The sequence below is a fragment of the Dinoponera quadriceps genome, unplaced genomic scaffold (genome assembly GCF_001313825.1).
Source record: "Dinoponera quadriceps isolate SergipeBrazil2010 unplaced genomic scaffold, ASM131382v1 scaffold399, whole genome shotgun sequence".
NCBI classification, from domain to species: Eukaryota; Metazoa; Arthropoda; class Insecta; order Hymenoptera; family Formicidae; genus Dinoponera; species Dinoponera quadriceps.
The window spans coordinates 79,559-102,217 of record NW_014554512.1 but is presented as its reverse complement, the minus strand read 5'-3'; the positions used below and the strand labels follow the sequence as shown (position 1 = coordinate 102,217).

General features: G+C 46.5%; 1 protein-coding gene across 4 annotated transcripts in view; it reads left to right on the top strand.

Moving 5' to 3' along the window:
• The window catches only part of LOC106751718 (autophagy-related protein 16-1), a 498,023-nt gene extending 477,368 nt beyond the window's left edge, over positions 1 to 20,655 (top strand). For all 4 annotated transcript variants that reach the window (XM_014632761.1, XM_014632764.1, XM_014632763.1 and 1 more), the window contains one exon: positions 17,799 to 20,655. In XM_014632761.1, coding sequence (XP_014488247.1) covers positions 17,799 to 17,895 — 97 coding nt within the window. In that variant the 3' untranslated portion in view covers positions 17,896 to 20,655. The remainder of the gene's footprint in view (positions 1 to 17,798) is intronic.
• Positions 20,656 to 22,659: the final 2,004 nt, after the last annotated feature.

Genomic DNA, 22,659 nt, shown 5'->3' with positions numbered 1-22,659 from the left:
CCCCCCCCTTCTTTCCCGGAGCCGTTCATCGCTCGGTCGTTCCTTTTTCTCTACCCCACGGCGTGCAGCATTTCGCCGCCGCTGCTGACGGGCAGTCCTTGATAAAAGCTTTCTGTCAAATCGGACGTATGGATTTTCACCGCGATCCCAACTAGCAATCCAGATCATCCGGATTAAATATTTCAATCCGGAGGGAGACATTCATTGCATGTGGCTCTCGCTGGCGCGCGTGTTAGCCTCGGGTGTCAACCGATCGACTTTAATTACGTAACCAGAAACCAACTCTCCCGCAAATCTTCGGACGCGATGGAAAAATAAAAATACACGGGCAATTACGATATTGAATTTTTATCGATCGCGTTGAATCTCGCTGAAAATAAATAATATTCGCACGGTGGAGAAGCTGGCGATTTTGGGTGGCGATGAATAAGCTTCTTCGTGTGGCCGAAGGAGTAGTAATAGTGATGATAGTGAAAGGCTGTTTCTCCGCGTACGATTGAAAGAAATGAACGTACGTTAAGCATACAATTAAACGGGAATCTTTCCACAAATAATATTAAAATTCAAAGTGATACTAGAGGATATCCTCTAGTTTTTGTGGATGCTTGAGCTCTTATTAGCCTATAAGTTCTTCTTCTTTGGTAAAACCAAATATAGAGCCATTATTAATTAATATAAGAGAAAAAATTTCTTTGGATTTAATACAATTTCTTTAATTGAAGTAAATTTGTTTTTTGGAATAGAGCGAACAAACGAATTTCTGATTCAAGCAGGATTGTTCGATTTCTTTGGATAAATTATTGAAAAGAAGTAATGCTATGTTAGAAACGTATTAAAAAAACTTATTAGTTTCAGTGAGACAATAACTGAAATAAATTTTTTTTGGTTGAAAACGAAATATTATATATTCCTCTACATAATAATACCACTACATAATAAATAACCATAATAATAATAATATATGATATAATGAAAAGTTCGCGAGAGGAGGAAGTCATTTTTTGACGTGTCGGGAGTTTCGTCAAGTCACTCGCGGTTACGAGTGTTCCGGGCGCGACGTTGTACTTTCTCGTCGTTGAGATTCCCCGGGAATTTCAATCGAGCTAACGATGCATCGATAATCGCCGGTATTACGCGCAAATACGCACATAAAGTTACGAGGCGGGGGTAAAAAGTTACGGACGGTCGTCGTGCGCTCACCGCAAGTTCCACCACTCGCCGAGGCTCGCGAGGTGTAAGCGGACCCCGCGACGTAATTTACATCTCTCTCGCTCTCCCTCACCCGAGCCCCATTACGAACCACCACCGGCACCGATTGCGAGTTTACTGCATCATTGACAGTTTAGATAACACCGTGAAGCCGCGTTATCCGCGCATGTAGCAACGAACGGCCGAGCGCGTCTCTCGTCTCGCTCCGAAATGCAACGCGCAAATTCCCGCCTGGCTTTTTAACGTCCAATCGATAATCAGACGGCTGCAGTTTACCGCTAATTACGAGGCGGAGAAAGGAAGGCATTCCGGCTGAATATTTTTTAAGCACACGCGTAGCAGCTTCGTCCCGACGCGAGTGATATGCTAATTCCGAAGGGCCGGCCGTGCACCGGAGAACGCGGACGTTCTCGCCGGACCTCGAGAGAAGGGTTGAAACAGATCGCTTCCTCGTTCGACGTCGATCGATATCCCGCTCGTGTCTTCTATATCCGTGGATTACGCGATTCGTTCGCCGGAGGACGGCGAGAGATTCTTTCCTCGGCGCGCTCGATCGCCGGCCTCGAGACGGACTCGACTTCCTTTCCGGGTTCGACGCGAGGGCTAATCACGCAGCTTTGTTAGCGGTGTAATTGCGACGCCGCGCGATGAGCTTGTCGGCGTCCGTGCGCGATTCCGCGCGCTGTACGACGTAACGCCCGGCGCAATTTATCACTCTCCCCGCTCGCGTAACGATAATATAACGCGCGTTACGTTTGCGTTACGTATCGACGAGCGACGGTGAACTGACGACTTCGGCGATTAATAATTCGACGGAATTGAGACGACGGGCATCAATTATTCCGAGTTCGCACTGCCCGTCGACGACGAGGAAGGAGAGAGAGAGAGAGAGAGAGAGAAATGTTTATTAGAATCCTAGAGCATGTTCTCTAAATATATGAAGTAAGTATTTAGATAAATCAGAGAGCAGAAAAATATGTAATAATTAAAAAAGAAAGAGAAGAAAGAAGATAAAAAATCGAGACAAAAGTACAATACCAAAAAAAGTAAGAAGAAATACAATGAATTGTTTACAGTAGGGAAGCTGTTAGTAAAGTGAATGATGAAAATTAAGATATATATATATAATGTGAGTGTAAAATACGAAAGAAATTGATAGAATACAAAGATATAAAATATGACTGACGTGATATATAAATATGATTGATATGAATACCGAATAGAATAAAATACTAGCATATTCTTGCTGAGATGCGGAGGTTAAAGAATACTCATACGGAAAGAAAAAGAGAGAAAAAGGGAAGGAAGAGTTCGAGTGATATCTAACGACGACAGGTGTACAGTCAGCTGCAAATTGCAACAGGATCATTTATTTGAAGTTTTCTAATGAATAATTCAAATTTTTTCATTAGAAAAAATCGGTCAACCGTCCTGCGGCCGACAATACGTTCGACAAGTCATGAGCGATTTTCCGAGCTTTGGCAAGCACATGTTTTCATTACTCATCGCCTTTTCTCTCTCTCTCGCGCGCGTGCGAGCGGTCGGCGACGTCACCGCGTCGTACCTTCGAGGAAGTCGCCTATATTAATACTTAATAAATTCCGCATATCCATCGACGTGTCCATTATGGACACGCATACTACACGTCACACAAATTGGCCGTTGGCCATAGCGTACGACCACGAAGTAATATTGTAATTGCTATGAAATAAACAAGTTTCAGCTCGCACCGGGCGGACGCTAAGGGATAGTGACTCGCGTTTATGCATTAGCGTGTGCCCTGTCGATTGTTCGCTAAAAGGATATTATTATATCGTGCACATCAAGTTTGACGTTACATATAATCTCGTGAGCGGTACACGTGTCCCGTACATCCTTATCGCAACTCTTGAGAAATTCCCTCTCCCTTTTTCCTCCCTTTCCTTTCCCTGCTTCCTGCTCGGCGTTTCGTCGGCGACGACGCGGGATTATTTCCGTCGCGTTGCTGCAGTTACCGCTGATTTCAGCATTGTATTCCGCGAGTTTCAATATTAACGTTCGCCGATACGAACGTACGTCCCGCGTGGTACGGCTATGAATAAAGTATCAGCTCCCGGACCGAACGCGCGGATGTGGCTTAACTTCGAGGAAAGCCTGATTATCTTGTCATGAGGCGAAATTTAAAGACTCGATCGCGATCGAAGCATGTTACGGGACGATGTTTCGCACTGTGCCGTGAATTTATCAAGATACACGGTCGTGCATCGAGCCAAGTGCACGCGTGCACGTGTATATTTTCACGACGACATGAGTTCAACGCAGACGAAATTTCCCGTATTTCGACTATAACGGTCGATCTGATGAAACTCTGGGACGTCGTAGGACGTCTTATTGTCCGAAAAACGTCTTTATGACGTCTTATTTTGCGAAGGACATCTTTGAGACGTCTTAATTTGGTTTGGTACGCCGCTTCTAACTGTGAATTTATTTATTATACATCGCATTCAAAGCCAACCTAGATTATTTTCTTGCCGTGAAGCTNGAGAGAGAGAGAGAGAGAGAGAGAGAGAGAGAGAGAGAGAGAGAGAGAGAGGAGCCTGCGACGAAATTATCGGCAAAATTCCGATACGACGCGATTTTATAATTTCAAGTGCGCGACAGTTTGTCCAATCCGGCTCGTTAATTCGCGATATTATTTGCCCGTGAAAGATAATTTATACGTCGCATGAATATTTAAATTCTTTTTCAGGCTGATATAAAATGGGGACGGGACCGTCGCGAGTATTAATCGCGAGGGATTAATCGGCGAATGCATTATACAACGAAAGTTATTACGTATATGTGTAATAATTAGGTGTATTTATGATTTTCGGGGGGGCGGGGGGGAACAAATAATTCGCCCGGCAAAAAGTAATACTCGATTAAACGCACGCTCTATGTCGGCACCGCGTTGATTCGAATTTCACGATATACAGAGCGTGTTATACAGCGCATTTTATTCTTCCTGCATTTTGATGATGTTGTTATTTTTGTTTGCGCTCGGCACCGCACGTGCGCGTGAGCGAGCGAGCGCCCGGTACAATTTTATCTGCGAGCGAACATCCAATTTCGTGCGTATTTTAATGGCGCAAAATATTTTCGCTCGCGCCCAGGCTTTAATTTCCCAGATAATCTGCCCTATTAGCCGCGTAATTTTAAACGTTTAACGGCAAAATTACACCGGCTCTAGTCCTCACGCGATTTAAGACGCGCGAGCGACGTGATATTAAACATAAAATCGCCGCGTTCGCGGCTCGGCTCACGCGAGAGGTGTCGGGAACTCTCTTTTTTTTTTCCTTCTTCTTCAGCGAAAAGCCATTGTAACCCGTAATTATCTAAAACTGGCATTAAAATCTCTCCGACTCTCGCTAAGTAACGAGACTAACGCGCATAAGTGATATTTACTAGCTTTAATTTCTATCTCCGCCCTTTCCGGAGTTTCCTCTTCCAAGCGCTCTCTTTCCGAACGCCATTATTAAACGCAGGAAACAAGACGATTACTCGACTCGAGAACAGATATAAGACGTATCCGCAATTCCATCAAGCCGCGTATCGTCTGGCGCAAAGTAATTGTTTTATACCGGATATTTATCTATCTTGCAGAGGGGAGCTCATTCTCCAAATCACTCGGCTGCAACACTTGCGAAACGGAGGTATATTCCGCTTATGCGAAATGAACATTCATACATCATTGAGGAAATGTAGAGAAGCAATTTGCCGCGCTTTTAGCAAAAGCAATGAAGTGCCGTATTATTCTGTAGTATTACTCCGTAACACTCCGAGTTAAATTGGTACTTCATGAAATATAATATTCAAATGATGGTGAAATATGACTCTGTTCATTATGCGAGGACGGGTTCAAGCGGGCTCGCCGTTCAACGGCTCAATGTTCAAACTGGCCGAAATTTCACTTATACACTTATTCAACCTCTCGAATCGGATATATTCGCGGTAATATTCTTGCGCCGGCGTGTCGGCGATTTCGCGATCAGTTGACACTTCGTCGAGTATTCACGACGTTAATTTGATTTAAAGCCGCAACTACGAAAAACATAATTCTGCCGTTGCACGGAAACCACACATCGTTGTTACTTCACATTCATTGCGACAGCAATAAAATTTAATTAGCGTGACCAAATTAGCGAATCATTTGCGATTAAAGCAGAAACAATTCTGTTCTCAAGATAGAAAATATCCCGCTAAGTGAATTTGTCCTTCGTTAAAAGTGAACTCGCTGTCAAGGAACGAAACAGTGCTTTCTCGCATTCGCTGATTTGTTCTTACAGCAAAATAATTTCCAGATTCGGCAAAATAATCCCCGCGAATGGCAGTTAGTACTCTTAACAAAACCTTTCGTTGCGACAGCGTAAAATTTGATGCGCCAGCAAAAATTATTTTCCCACGCGTAGTAGCTTGGAATCGCGCAAACGCAGACGCGTGCGTTTGTAATTGACCGTAGCGATTAATTAACCGTGGCACGCGTTATTTCGGATATCCGATCTTTAGCAGAGCGAACATGCCTGTTCGAACGAACTTTGGTCGGTCGGCACTTCCGAGTTCGGCGGGGACTATCCGCGCGTTGTCACTTTTACCCCATCAGAGCGGGACTCATTAACGGCGAGGCACGAAGTTAACGCAAATTGCTAATGCGTGTTAGAAATGAGAATGCGAACTTACGCGAGTTGGAGCGCACGGCAATAGTTATTCACGGAGGTCCGGGTGTTTAAACCATCGCGCATTCATGCGCCTCACTTTGTGGGTGAAAGTGAAGTTAGGACCAAGACACGGCTGGATGCGAACTTGAGCGGCGCCGCTACGGGGAATTTCCACCAGTGTCACTACTGTTGCCGCTTTTGAATGCGTTTCGAAAGACGTCAAACATGAATTGGAAACGCCCGGCGAACATGCATTAAACGGGAGGAACTTCTGTCAGATAATTTCGCGACATAACTACTTCGCATTTCGCCCGCAGCAGCTTCTCTCCCTCCTCCTTCGAGAAGCGTGTGACGACTCGATGCGGTGAAACACCACGAATGATCTTCGCGTCGAATATATCGGTGAAATGTTGCAATTTGTCGAGTACGACTCGACCGTTTTTTTTTCTCGTTTTACCGCCTCTCGGTGCGCGTTTGCCGAAAATAACGCATTTCAGCGACGTGTCAGCGACTGCACGCTTTATTCCCGACGATTACAATACGCTGTTGTTACTGCTGCCGTTGGGAATCATTAAGTTAATCTCGAGCGCAATGTTAGTTTTATACACACGAGTATCCGATGAACGCGATTAACGCGATTAACGAGAAAATAAAACACTCGCCGCCGTAAGAGCCCGGCGAAACGGTGCAACGTCATTGCACGCTTTAATTTTAATTCCTCAATTTGCGAAATACAAATAACAATAATTGTTAATAAATTATTCGTGATTTAATAATAAAGATAAAATGTTAACGGGATTATTCAAACACGATAAATGAAACGCGTTTTCATCCATGCGTGAATACACGCTGGGATTTAATTAAATGGCGCGAGCACAGCTGGGTAACAACGCACTCTTGATAGTATCATTTAACAGAAGGAATTTCCACGGTATTACGACGAATTCGCGATAGCCGTTCGTCCGTCCCTTGGCGGATTAAATCTAATTTCGCCGGTTCGCAGCGACGGTTCGGCTTTGTCGCGCCCGCGGGATTTACGAGGACTGATTTTTCCGCGACAGCCTCGGTACGGTTCCGGCGGCCATCATAAACACATTTGTCGTCGTTCGATTAACGCTCCGGCTTCTTCGGGAAAATCCGAACGTTGTTTTCGCGTTTCGCCCGGCGCGCGCGGGAAATTTATGACCGAATACAGCGCTCATCAACGGCCGATCGCGCGCGACCGGTCGTCGTCGATCCGCTGCACTTTCGCGGAACTTTGAAGTATCGACGATTTACGTGCCCAGACAAACCGAGATAATCCGAATGCGACGGCGCGCAGAGATCGGGAAACGAGGGAATTCAATCAATTCATAATCGCGGCTGTTGAGTGGCACGATCGAAGTTCCTCCGTTGAAGTGAGAAGCAGAGCGAGATAAAACGGGGAAGGCACTCCGATTCCGCGAGAGTTTACTTCGAGGAAAATCCCGGGTGGAAATTTCAAACCGGGGACCGGAAAAGCCCCGCACAGAAGTAATGCTCGTACAAATTAGAGCCAGATTTATCAATTTAGCTAGGCCCTAAATCATATTTTGTTATGCTATTAAGTTACAAGAAAATTCAAACACGGACTTGCGGCCTGTTCGTGTGAAATTTTCCACTTAAACTGTTTTTGAGAACCAAAATCAAAGTTCGTTCATTTGGTCTTAATTCGACTTTATTGTGAGTAGATTTCATTTAAGTCTCTTTAAGACCTTTAATCTATTTCAGGAATTGGCTAACTGGGCCCCGGCTGAGTCCTATGAGCACATACCTTGTCAGAGACATCCACATCAGTGCTTATTCAGGGCCTATTCGGCGAAATTCCATTCGAATTTGCCTTTCTTGGCCAACGAAGGTAGAATTATTTTGGGACATGCCTACCTAGGGTCGCTGTAAATTCCGTGCACGCGCCGATTAATTTCTACTCGGGATCTTTCAACCTCGAAGAAAGAGAGAAGCAAGATCTGTGAGAGCCGATCGGTTCAATATTATTATTAGAGCAAATTTATAAACTAGAAGGGTACGGAGGAGGGGGGGGGGAGGAGAAAATAACGTTTGACAGTGTGATAGCGCGAGAATCTTTCAACTAATAACCTCTCGATGGCACGGAGGTGGGAGTCCGTCCCAGTTAAAACCTGAAACAACAACCCGAGAATAACAAGGTTTATAGTCTCTCGCCAGCGCCATTGCTCTACCTTAAAGAGCAAATAGGCGCGTGGGAAACAACAGAATCCGGCAGATATTCTCGTTCTCGTATCCACTGGGCATCGCGTGTTTGAGAACGCGGTCGGTCGGGCGCGCGTATCGCTGCATTCTCGCGATATCAATGAGGCAATCATGTTTTCCACGTCGGGTGCTAATGACATTTAATGCCCCCGGTGCAGCTTTTCCGGGAGTCTTCGCGTTCTTGGCAATCATCGAAAGCAAGCTGTCGAGCTCTCACAAGGCCGGCAGCCGCCGAAGCTGAGCTGAGCGGCGAAGTCCGTTCGCGAGGTCGCCCCCGTCTTTAACGGCAGTTACGCTCTCGCGTCGTCCTCGTCGTTTCGCGTCATTTGCCGCGGGAATAACGTCGATCTAATCGTCGCCTGTATTGTCGCTCGCTCGTTCGTCGCTCGCTCGTCTACGCTGTTACGAATCATTGTACGCCAATGAGCGCGCCATTAGGCGCCGTTGCTTCGCGGTCGAACGAGCATTCGCGGCCGCGCAGATTGATGGCGGGGTCTCAAGATCCTTTGGATAATTAGACGAGCGATATACTCCGCAGAATCGTCGCGTTTTTCTCTCTCTCTCTCTCTCCCCCCCCCCTTTCTTCCCCGTTTTTTTGCCACGTTCCACAAACGCGCCGCATCGTTTTCGCTTCGCACGAGTCGAGGTCTCGTTAAAAAAAGTAATAATAAAATGACAAAAAATACGAGAGAAGAAAAAGTAAAAGAGCGAGAGAGAGAGAGAGAGAGAGAGAGGGAACATCATGGTTTTGCGGTTACAATTTTATGATTACGCCTGCGGTACTGCAGCCGAGTAACAATGTAGTTCAATAAACCATTAGTTTTTTATGTCGCATTCGGTATTGTTTACGGTCAACCGAGCCGTATTATCGGTACACCAATGCGCAGTGGGAGGCCGCTGTGATTACTGTTGATGGTAAACCAATTTTTTTTCTTTCTTTTTTTACATCTCTCCGCAATGTTACACATAAAAGTCGGGCATTTGATATTCCGCCTTTTTTCCTATTTTCTGTGCGTAGCGTTTGTTTATATCGCCGCGTTATTACTTGTTTATCCGGATCGGGATGAACGGAATAATCAAGCCCTGATGTGCAAGTGCTTGGCGTCGATTAACAATTCAATTACCTTTTACGGTGCGAAGGTTTTAAACGCGTCGTTCCCGCGCAATACGATTCTGCGTTATACGCTGCCTTCTCCCGCGGCGCGATTTTATAAAATTGTATATCCCATTTACGCTTCAACACAACGCGCATCGCGTAAAGTTCTTATGTTGCTTTTTTTTACACACGGAACCTAATTATCTCGTCTCACGGTTTTGTGGTCTCACATTCGCGCGCACATTTTTGTCGACGTGAGTTCGTAAGTGATGGATTAACCGCGTCGTGCGGAATTCCGTGTTGCGCACGTCGTGTGTTTCATCCTCCAAATATACGTACACACATACACACATACATACGGGGGGAGGGGAGGCCCACCGCATGAAAATCTCAAGCCTCTCCGGGCCTTGCTCGGTTACGCATCTCTACCCGATTATTATATTCCGCGCTGAGCGCGTTAAGATCTTCTCTCCCCCCTCCCCCTCTCTCGGCCGCGTTTCATCGTCCCCGCGGAATTTATCGCTTCGAGTTTACGTCGGCTGTGTCAACAGGTGGCACTCATCATTTTACATAGACATATTATGAAGTATGCACACGGGGCGTGATAAAGAATACATTACCTAAGGGGTATCGACCCCGTCGAGCCGCGACCACGTACGATCACATTCGCCGTTGATGCTCCGAAGCCAGAAATCCTCTAATAAGAATCTGGATATGAAAGCCGCTTTCGATTAGTTCGCTATTTTTCGGCAACCTTACCAATACTCGAATTCCTATACTCGTGTTATTTTGAAATTTAAACAATATAATTAAAAAGTAAATATTTTAAAAGAGTATCATTTCACGAGTAGATTTCTCATATTATATGTCGAGATAATGTGCATTAAAATATTGCTCAATCTCGCAGAGAGACGAACTGTTCGTTTCTCTGCGTCTAATTTATCCATCCAACAGTTTTCGCCCACAAAACACGGCGCTCGATATTTCTAGGAAACGCTTTCATTATTAGCCTTTTTATGTAGTCTTTGGCTGAAAAATTATCGCCAAATAAGGCTGCACACTCATCCATTTTTTACAGGCTAGGGTCTATCTCACGTTGCAAACGCTTTGGACCGCCATATAGACCAATCATATTCTTTCTTTAACTCTTTTAGTCACAGCGTGACACTTTTCTTCCTTCCTTTTTTTCCTTCCTTTTTTTTAATTATATCATGTGTGCATTAATACTGTTGAACCTTTTTTTTTTATTCTTGACTATTTAAAGATTCGATTTTGACTGAATGCAGATCTTTGTAGATTTTTTGCAAATTCAATTTCCAATCCTTTGCGACTTTATTTTGGATCAATTATTTTGAGTATTTTAATTTACGACATTATTTTTGTAATTTATACCATTTGAAACCTTTATATTCTGAATTGGAAGGCATTGAAGCAAATAGATTCAACTTTCGACAATTTCGCCGCCATATTGGACTCACCATTATGAATTTGAGAAATCTGACAGCGGATTTGAATTCAGCGATCCTACAAACCTATAATAGCATGCATGATGTGAAGATCCGTCTGCTTCCCGAATTGCGTGACTGAAAGGATTAAGCGCTCCAAAGCGTTTGCAGCATGAAATGGACTCTAGCTTTAGAGGTGCGTCAAGATTAAAGAGAGACACAATCCCCCCTCTCTCTATCTCTCTCTCTCCCTCTCTCTCTGGCTCGCGTAATTTTGACAAAATCGTATCCAGATTTTTATTAGAATGTCTCTACTCCGGAGACGATGCTTGCGACACATCGATACCGAGTTACCGTTTTCTTTTATCGGCTATTTTTCAAGCCGCGATACGTTTGTCGTCGGAGGTATATCGAGTATCGTGTTAAGTGTAAAAGAATTAAAATCGTGATACCGGGTAGTGGGAACGGTCGGGGATTTTCGCTTTAACTTTAAATCGCTTTAACTTTTGTACAACCCGGGTCAATTTAAAGTGGATTAATTCATCAAAGACACAACGGGAAATAATCGTGCGTAACGCCTCGTGGTCTTTGCCCTCCTTCGTCTCCCTCGTCTCCCCAGCCGAATGTACGTATTTTTCCGTGCGGGGTAGGGAAATTCCATTCCACCGAACCGCGGATTAACAGATAAAAAACTGAAACGCGAAAGTCTCGTTAAAAAAAATGTTGAATATATTAGCGCTCGGACGGTAATAGCCTCGCGGGTTTCGTAATGCCGCTTATGTTGATGACCGTAACGCGCTTTTACATTGTTTAAAACGCTAAGCGCTTCTCCGATTAATGCGGGTTACCGCCGCGTAATGCGGATTACACGTGAGAAAATTTCGGCCAGAAGGAGGCGACAGAGGATTCTATTAATATTTTTCTTTAAATTTTACTTTTATCCGCGCGCGCGCGCGCGCGCGCGCGAGAGAGAGAGAGAGAGAGAGAGAGAGAGAGCGCGCGCCGAGCTGAAATACACGTTCTCGCAATAACGCACGCTGCGCCCGACGCACATTGTTACGCGCCCCGCGTCGTTATTTATTCGTGGAGGATTTAATTAATTACACGTCGCTCTCCGTGAAACTTACTTCGACAATACCATACGCACGGCACGATAAACAACGTAATATAATATAACACGCTATACATTATATGCAGCGCGTACATGTGCGTATGTATGCATTAATACGTGGCCGTTTCATAAAATATTCAACTTTACACCGCATCGGCGATTCTTCGGGCGAACTCTGGCCGCGGTGTATCCGGTCGCCTCGCTTCCTTGGGAGCGGATTCGCGGGTGTATGGCGAAGTACGGCATTTGCTTCAAAGCGGAAGTATACACGGCGATATTGGCAGCTTTCGCAGACGTCGAACGAATTAAGGCGCCGAACGGTCGATCAAATCCTGGCTTTTTCACGTCGCCCTGATAATCTCACCCGGTCGGTGCTTCCCCCCTCCCTCTCGTCGAACGCACGGCGAAATTCCGCGGGAGATCCCACCCCGATTTCATTATCGGTAAGTCGCCGTGATCTAATTATTGCCGGCCGACGTTATGCATCCACAATGAGGGATAATTATTTTAATTATCCCCTGCGCCCGCAACGACAAACGAGCCGGAGTCTCTACGGTGGCGCGGGCAACGTCCTACCACCACCGCTTTTCTTTCGTTAAGTGGTATCCCCCCCCCACCTACCGTACTACTACACCCATCCGCGCCCTTTCTCCGCTCGACGCCCTTATGCTCCGAGTAATCCATCGCTCCGGGTTAAAATCTAAAATCCACAAGCGCTCCATCCCCCTCTCCCTCTGTCCTTCACGCTTCTCATTCAGCTAGTCTGTACTCTATACCGTCGTAGGGCACTCTCTCTCTCTCTCTCTCTCTCACTCTTACACGTCGCTTTTCTCGTATATACGTTTCGCTCCTCCGTATCCTTTCTAGTCTTTCACTCTTTCCCTCGCCGTATCCCCCGCGTCGACAAAGTACGAGGCTTTACTGGCGTTTATACGTTAACTCTGTCATTTGCAAGAACGATGGGCGAAAATGCTTTCGCGGCGTACGTTTCAAAGGCTCGCATCGTCCGTCCATCTCCTCCGTGCGTACACGCAGCCCATCCACTTTCTCATGCTCTTACTCTTCCTCCTTTTCCCGGTCGTTCGTAAAAATATCTCCTCGCTTTCTCTCTTCCTCTCTCCGCCCCCCTTCCGTCTCTCTCTCTCTCTCTCTCTCTCCCCTTCTCTCTATCTTTCGTATTAGCTTTGCGGCCAGATGAAAAAAATGGATGGGCGGAACGAAATGGCAGGGGATGGCGGAAAGTGGTGCGGGGGAAGAGAGTGGAAACATCGTTCGCGGAAAGCTTATTTCCACGCTCCTTCGGCAAGAACGGATAGGTCTCCTTTATCACGCTCGCAATATACACCACGAAGGTGGTGGCTGCTGCTCGCAAAGGTATCCCGGATACGAAGCACGCTGCTTTTAGAAATATCGTTCACCCCCTAGCGACGACGCCCCCACGACGACGATGACGGCGGCGGTCGGCGCGCTCGACGGGCGGTCGTCGCGACGCGCCGGGCTTTTTCTCGCTTGCTCGCGTTGTTGTTTCGCCCGGCTTTCCCGACGGCAACAAACTTCGCGCGGGAGTAAACGCGCCAGTCAAACCGTGACGGAACGATGTGCCCCCTTTTTAGAGCTCGCCGGTGTTCCCCGCATTCTCTCCGTTTAGCGCGTCGCATTGAATGTCGCGATATCTCGCGCTCGCGTGAACATAACTCGCGAGTTACTCCCTCGTTGCGGGCCGAACGAGACGAATGCGACCGGCCGCGACGATCCTGAAAGCGCCGTGTCGGATTTACGCGCGGAATGTAAGAACCACGTTCGGCCGGACGAGTCGTGAAACGCGGTAAATATTAGCGCGGAGCCTCGTTAATGCGTTTGACGCGTTATGCAAAACACTCGATTCGCCTGCTTGATACATTTTATGCGCGCGTAAGTGCAATCGTGCGCGTTAAGTACGGCCGGTAAAAATACAGCGTGGGCTGCGGTGAACGACTTTCAATCGAAGCGCGGTAGCGAACGTGTCAATGCAACGCACGTTTCGAAGAGCACGCTGCGAGGCTGACTTTCTCCATACAACGAATTATCGCGTTCTCTCTCATTACGTCAATATTGATTGAACGCTACATCACATCAATTATCGACATGCCGTATAATGAGGAACGGACAATTCTCCCGAGTCGCATCACAAAGAATTCGTGCACGAGTGCGTCCGGTGAAGGCTGAACGTTCGGCAATCCCACGCGAATCGTGTGTCCGCAATACATTCGATTGCCCTTCATCTGTTGATTCTGCTAAATGCTCTCTGTCATTCACGGCGTATCGTATATCGGGAATAAGCAAACCTGGAAACAAGCCTAGAGTGGCGGTTCATCGTGCATCCCGAACGTAATTATGGGATTATTACTTTATGAGGGTCATAAAGCGCCCAATTCTGTATTACATCACGAATAACAGGACACCGTCTATGGATTTCCTCAGGAGAAGAATGTTTATTTAAGAAAACCCGATCCCTCGAGCATGAAGATATCGCACATACGAAAAGCAAAATTGCAAAATGGCGCTCGATATGTGCATATATGCGTGTGTGTGTGTATATTGTTTTGTGAAACACTGTCGAATTATCAGACATTCGTCGCGCGTTTACTTTTTTCACCCCATTCCGCGCTTACGAGCACTCGTAAAGTCGCAAATGATAGTTTTATAGTGGCTGCCTCCTGCGAGAGGCGCTATTCCAACCCTCCATAGGTGACCTTTGCCCTCGCGCAAAATATTCACCGGGTTCCGTTCGCGCGTCTGCCAGTGAAGGATTCCTTAACAGTATTGCCGGGAGAGACGCGGGAGCGAGAGAAAGCGCGCCATTTTCAGCACGTTTGTCCTCGCATAGAAACACCCTTTTACGATTCCGCCAAGCCCTGCGAATCACCCTCGGGAATTCAGGTTTTATAGACCTTTTGCTGCACGAGCGAAGCCGCTCGGACCAGAAAATTACGCGGCACTGTGTTCCGCCACGTTCAAATGGAATCTTTAACGAAACGATTTAAGCGGTTCGCGGATTTTCCCGCGTACGTGTCCGGTCGCTGTTCAGCGCGCGAATCGTATTTATATTTAACGTATTCGCCGTCTATTATGACTCCGCGACAAATTCCCATTTCCCGCTTTATTCTTCGCGCGTCACGCCGCNGGGGGGGGGGGGGGAAGGAGAAAAGAGAATGAGGAGAGAGAAAGAGAGAGAGAGAGAGAGGATGTAGGAATTAAATTGCGCAAGGTTAAAAGTTCGTTGCGCACACGTGCGACACGCGACATTCCCGAGCGTTTTTTCCGTTTGCGTTCTCCGCCTCGGCGCAGGACTCGTTTCCGTAAGGATAGCGGGATAATTGAAAGACCCTTACGCGCAACGGCGCACGGAACAGTTCCGAGTCGCCGTGAGGAAATTAGATTCACCAGACAGAAGTTAGGAGACGAAAATGGAAAAAGCTGGTTCTGAAAGCTTTCGGATGTAGCTGTTTAAAGCGCGTCGCTCGGGTACACCGATTCACAGTACGCAAATCCGCTCGCGCGAATCGGGTCATTGGCTTACAATTTCTTTTCTCTTCCTTTTCTCCTCTCCATCTGTCTCTGAGCACGAGGCGCCGGAAGTCGATAATACTCAGTCATGCTAATCAAAGCCCGTAGCCTTCGACGTGCCATGCCGATCTGCGTGTGTGCGGAGTGTACGTGTGTATCGGTATATATGCCATGGAGCGACTGAGCTGTCATAATCGCGACACATTTACCGTTATCGAGGAATATCAAATTCTCCCGCGAAAATATCCGTCCTTACTCGATTACGTTCGATCGCACGATCGCAGAAGCCGAATTATGAAATTGGAAAGAAAGTACCGTTCGACGGTACGCAAACCGGAGATTGAAAGAAATGTCTCGCGTTACACGTGAACTTACGGGGATCCCGAACGTCTTTCTGTTTTACCGTAAATTCCTTAATACTATACTCGTTATTAGCTGCACAGAATTGAAAATTCTTTCGTGCAATCGCAACATACACTTTAATGTAAGCGAGGACGGTTGACTTGAAACAAATTATTATAATTTAATTATATAATATAATTATTATAATTATAAAATTTTTACAGACACTCTGAATTATCTTCGAGCGCATGTCGATGTAAAAATGGTTCCGCGGACGCGACGACATTTAACAGAACCTTTCGGAATTCTGAGAGAAAGAGAAAGATTCACACATATACACTCAGACAGAGAGAGAGAGAGAGAGAGAAAGAGCGAGAGGAATGTAGGAAAACGAGCGTGCGGCTGTTTCACGCGAAATATCACGGGAAGCTTAATCGGACATCCATTACGCGAGCTCGCTTCGACTTGAGAATGCGCGATAATGTTGCCACGCGTACACGCAAACGAACACACTGCGTATCTCGCACGCTGACGTGGGTGCGCGATGCCGTTTTTTGCGACCGTTAGTCAGCGATCACACGGCGTCCGTTTGCGCGGTTTGCAAAAATACAATCTCCATTTGTAAATCCGTCTGGAATTACACTCGTCTAGGTCGATTCGGTTAAAATAGTTCTCGCGCCGTCGCCGGCAGTACTCACGCGCTGATTTCTACCCGGTTCTGCAGTACCGTTGGTTCCAAAACGCGTTATTATTACGCCCGTGAATAACTTTTTAGCGGTGTGTATGAGCAAGCTGCTAAATTCGATATCGATCGCTGAGTTTCTTTTTCAGTTTACTCTCGTATATTCGATATCGCTTGTATTAAATAGCGATTTTAATTTCCTACTCCTTCGGTGAAACCCTTCCGAGCGTAACGCGAGCGTTTCTCGCGTGCACAACACTGTGCAGCTTTAATTGTCAAGTATCGCAGTATCGATACCTGGGTAAATAGAAACGAGTGTTCAGCCGAACAAAATATCCGGTGGCGTTATCATTGGCGGATCAATCTAATTTTCTCGTATTTTTATTTGTAATGCAATACCACTCGGTATAATTTAACGCGCTTGAAAATAGGAAAATACTTCTCTCACACATTGAGGACGCTAATGAAACCTCCAACTTGAAACTGGCAATTTCGCCGATTGTTTTTCTCTCGAATGGAGTCACGATCGGTCGTGCGCGCGAAGACCACGGTTATCGTAGGATAAGGACAAATGGCTGTAGAGTTAATGCGCTTTAAGGATGTATCATCATCACTATCGTCGTATTTCCAATGATATATCAATGGGGCCACTCATAAATTTATTATTTACGAAGCGAAATTGCGTTCGTACATATTTATTTCGCTACCTAAATAATAAACGTTAATTTGAAACGCAGTTGAGGTAAACAGGTGTACGCAATATTACAAATACGAAAATATTATCTTTTTATTTTTCTACTAGTGATATATTTATGGTATGCTGATCCAATAGAGGTGCATAGATAATAGAGGTGGTCATATAAATGTTTAAATATATGCATATGAATATATATATTTCAAACATTAGTATAAGTTATGAACTTTATAATCGCTGCATTTCCAACACAAGATGTAGTTAATTATTTTGAAATTTATATACAATATCTGCATATTAGTCTTTAATATCATAATAGTTTTTCATTAAAATCTTATTTTTGTACTTTAGAAGATATGAAAAATAGAAATAAAAATATCACACTATTCGCAAAGGACATGTACAAAAAGCGTCAATTTGAGTTTACAAATATCTCAGCTCTCGCATGGTCAGTCTTTTTCTAATTGCACGAGCAGAGAGTTCGATAATATCTCAATGTGTCACGCAGTGCAAGTTTCATCGAATTCTTATCAAATTCTTATCGGTTCGCCTTGTAACCCCCTTTTAAGTAGAATCACTTTTAATCCAGGCTCCGGATCGGTGCGAAACCTTTGCTGTCATTTTTAAACGCGACGTAAGACAATTTCTTCGCAATCACTTCATCATTTCTATGGGCGATACATCCTTAAGCGGCGCTTGATTACGTTTCACCGATACCTGCTAATCTAACCTTCGCCATTGAAATGTGCACAGAGCGACGGTGACGGCGGTGTCTTGGCATCCGCACGGCACTTACCTGGCGTCCGTGGATCGCACCAAGACAGTGACGGTTTGGGGCGATCATGTTTGACAGTACGAGTGATCCCGGCGCAGGCGATTGTTGTTTCACGCATGAAGAACATCTCGCGCCTGTTTCGCCCTCGCGCTTCTCGCGAAAATGAGGCGGACGCGATCCAGCAATCCAGTGGGAAATCACAGCGCAGCGGCCTGGCGGCCCGGTGCAGCAGGAGGAGGATATAATCAAAATCATTGGACGGTTTGGCCGCGCGGGTTGTAAAGCCTTGTAAGGACGCCGTTCCGAAGCTGTAAAGGCAGCGGAGATGTGCCGCGCTGAACAAATCCACCAGCGGTAGGGACTATTGTACATAAAACTGCACTTATTGTTACCCCCGGGTTGTAAAGATCCCCTTTTTAGAATAGTGCGGTGCGCGCCGCGCGCGCACACCGTCTCTCGTCCTCCGACGCCCCGCGGAAAATTTCAGATATTACCGTAGTTTTACTCGCCCGAGATTCGCTAGGTATAACGCTTCCCCGCTAACCACCAGGAGACACACTCGCGGCACCGTCAATCGCACGTTGCGGCTCGATCGACCGCTTTCGGGGAACCGGAGGTTCACACCGGTGCGGAATCGTCCGCAAAGCGTTCGCCCATCCGTGTATTCGTTACAATATTAACCTTATACATACGACCTTATACCATACATATACGCAGATCTATGTACCAAAATTATACCACTTTATTTACCCTTCTTTTTTTTTTTTACCGAGATGTCGATTACCGAGACACTTCGTAGAGGACGTTGTTCGGCGGATCCGCGCACGAACACGCGACGAAAAGCGAATTAACAGGAGAAGAGAATTAACTGTCCGTATAACTGAAATTTCATAGCGGTGTTTACAGTCTGATGTTATGTTTAAGATCGTCTTTAAGTTCATTTTCGGAAGTCCCGTAGCCGATAAAATGAGCCGTGTAACATCTGAAGGTGAACCTTAACTACCGGATGTAGTTTTGAGTTGCAGGGGCTAAAAATGAAGAATTGAATTAACTAAATTTCAGTCGCATCATGCGGACAGCTAATTTTTCCCCGTGGGGGGGGGGAGGGGGTGATCCTTTCTTTCCGGGTTCGCGCGGGATCTGAGGTGACGCGTGAGCGAGACGTCCGTACAAACGCGCGCTGCGTCTCAACGAGATTACTTCATTAGGCAGTCAAGTGTCGCGATCGGAGGCAATTTGCGAATTGGCGGCTTCATTCACACGCCCGGATATACGTTTCTAACGCGCTGGGAGTCCAATTGGACGACGTCGAAAGATCTGTCCCGTCTTTTCTTTCACATCACTTCTTCTTGTTTGTTTATCGGCGTGCGAAATCAATTCCGCCGGAGCAATCTCTCATTCTCGGACCCGCGGCCACACCCGTCGTGTTCCGCGTGTTCGACTCGTCAGCCTGCTCAGGTGTCAGGATTCTTCGACACGTCGGTGAAACTCCCGCGCCTCGAAGGCGAGTCCGACGTGGAACGGAGATCGGAATGTATTTAGGAGAACCTGTCCTGCGATACTGATATCAACTAATCGCGTTGTTACGTCGTTGTTTTGCGTGGAACATCGCCGATCGAGTTGATAAGCGCGACGATCGGCTAATCGAAACTGTTCACGTGCGCTCGTGATTTTTATCGCGAAGCGCGTTATCGGATATCGAGTCTTCGCAGGATCCGATTTCGAGGGCTCCGCACGGTGTAACGCTGTAATAATCTGTAATTCCCGAAACGTCGGATTCTTCCGCGACTTTTCGTTCTCCTCTTTCTTTCTTGTTTTGCGCAACGAATCGCATTCTCTTCGGCGGACGGACACGGCATGCGAAGATACCGGGCGACAAGTCGACTTTCCGATCTCTCGATCTCCAACGTTTCGGATTCTTGAACTTTTAGCACTTTTGATAACTCCTCGTTTTAATGTTACATCGCGCCTACCTGCGAGCAATAAGACACGCACTCGTCTGATTTTACGCGTTTCGTTATGCAGCTTTTCCTCTCGCGGGCGACCCTTTTATTCGGGCTCGCGTAGCTCCTCGGTCGCCCCATCGCGTGTACTTCAAGACGACGGTGTGTCCACGAAGCAGCGAGATTTCGATTGGAACTCAGGTGCGCCGTTCCGACTCATATTGTAGGATATAATTTGTTTGTTTAACGCGTTTATATACACCGTATAGTCCAGTCGCCGGATACTTACGACGGTTCTCCTGCTTGCGAATCGTGAGAAACGTTTGATTATTGTACGAGGGGGGAGAAAAATTGATTATTGGTTTGCGCGCGATAATTAATGGGAAGCCTTGCCTTCTAAGGAAAGAAGAAACACGAACTCGTTTACATTCTCGTCGAATGAGAACGTCACGAACGGCGGACGTTACCAACTTCTGAATCGCAGTTCACACTATGCGCTCTATGACGCGCATATTTCTCAACTGAAACTAATATAACCGAAACTTATCGTTTAATTTCCGCGTTTCGACGTAATTGATTTCGAATATTCCTCCACGTTGCGACAAGCAGCGCGTCCCTTCTGATAACGCGGACCAATGATCATTCTTCTTCCCTCGTCATTGCGATGACAATTACCGGCTCGCATCTCGAGCGAACAACTGATTGCGTCCAAAGTATTGCGTAACAATTTTAACACCGTACACACACGTAGACCTCAGTTCGACTCGACTATTAAGCCACAGCATCTCTCTTTTTCTCTATATATTGCAATGTATATAACAGGCATGCCGCATACATCGGTCACATATGTAAATAGATTATATTAAACGTTTCCGTCTTGTATTTTCTAAAATACGGCTTCAGTCATTTCAATATCGACCGCCCCGGCCAATCCCGCTCCATCCTTCCCACCGGCCGTCTACCTCGGCTATACATTTGCAGTTTAGGCAAAGAAGGGACACGACGTTTCTCGATAACAAGATGCATAAACGGTAAGTGAAATATATGTAATATAATAAGAGATAAAAATACGGCATGAAATATTCGATCCCCGCGTCATATCGATATCGACGCTTTAATCGAATTCATCAACGGCCTCCGCTTAAGGCATACAGGATTTCCGAACCGTAACGACGAACGCTCGCTGGGTATGTACGCACCTTAAAGTACGCATAAATCGCGCTCGAAATGAAACACTGGAGTTCGCGGTAGCCACCAAGTTGCCGATAATCCTTAAGCGATCGTCCCGACCTACTTTTTGCGCCCTTTGTAACTTTTCACTCGAGACAAGTGGCTCGTTCACCGCACCCCTAATCCTGCTTTTCGCTCCTACCGACCGACCCTCCGCGACACGCGCGTGTATGTAACAGCGCGCACACGCTCGCGAGCGTACACGCGCACCGCGCCCCCGTAGACGCGCGTGTGTATGCGCACATGTATGCGGGCGCGCACACGTGTGTGCATCGCGAACCCCTCACAGGAACTCGCCGCGGCGTTGCACAGCAGCCGTGTATCTGACATTACCTAACGTGCTTTCGAAAGCGCTCATTAGTCACTGAAATGCGGTCACGAAGTGACAACTCGCACGTGGAATATTATACGCTCCAAGAACTTGCATCGGTACTCATATCGCGGCGGCGTTCGCGCGCCGGCACGTCTCTCTCTATCTCACCCTCTCCCTGTTTGTAACTTTCGTATTATACACCCTTTGTCCGCGATTCGACAGTTTCGACAGTTTTGCAATGGAACGTGAGAACACGGTCGCACGGTCGGCCGGGGAGAGAGCGAGAGAGAGGGAGAAATAGAGAGAGAGAGAGAGGGTCGGCTTGCAAACGACGTTAAAATTCGATTGGTCGGCCGCATTTGGGACTGAAAAATTTTCCCCTCCGCAGCATAACGTACGCGCGCGTGTACGCCGGCCGGTTTTATCGGGGGCGCAGATACGCTCTCGGTACGTTTTTATTACCGCTCGCGAATTCGTTACGCGACATCGACGGCGCGGTCTTCCCTCATTCACCGTCGTTTTCGCAAGTTAGGAAGTTCGACGGCGCCCGGGTATGGAGGCGGCGGCTGTCGTGCGTGCGTGCGTGCGTGCGTGCGTGCGAAACGGGACTGTTTTACCGATGGTAATCTGCGCGTCGAATCGCGTCCGAATGTTCGCGAATCGAGCGACGCGCGCCGTTCGGCCGTTTGTCCCCGGAATTTTCGGTTCCGTGTCAAATCTCTATTTCTACAACATAGCGGGAACTAAGGTAGCTAAATAGATTCGATTTTCGATTCTAATAATACGGGACCCCTACTTTTTCACCTTGATAAGATCTTGAATCCCCCAATTCGCTGTTTTGGCGTAAAAATAGGTTGGTAAAGGTAGAATTCAATTTGTTAGAATTCAATCTGTAGAGTTAAAGGCCCGAGAAAGAAGTCGAAAAGTATTGGTATTAGTGAGGTAGGTTTTTATTAATCTTAAGCCGTCTAAGTAGGCGTGATTCTTAACATGCTGAGTGCCACTGATTTCCATTGATCATACAAACGTCCAACTGATGATTTCACATCACTGAAAGTGTAGTAAATAAATATAATTCAGGGTATATGTATCTTACCTCATTTTACTAGCTCTTTATTGATTGCACAGCTCATTTTAGAAATGCAATTAATTATATTTTATACGCAACTCAACAGAAACGGGCTGACGCACAGCTTCGGCCTCCGGCATTCGACGTGTCAAGAGCGTCAAAGTAGCTTGAAAATTTCGACTCGGGTTCTGTCGCGACTGACGTAGCGCGGAGGATCCACAACGGTTGCACGGAAAACAGAGAGAGAGAGAGAGAGAGAGACGAGTTGGCAAGCCATCGTTCTC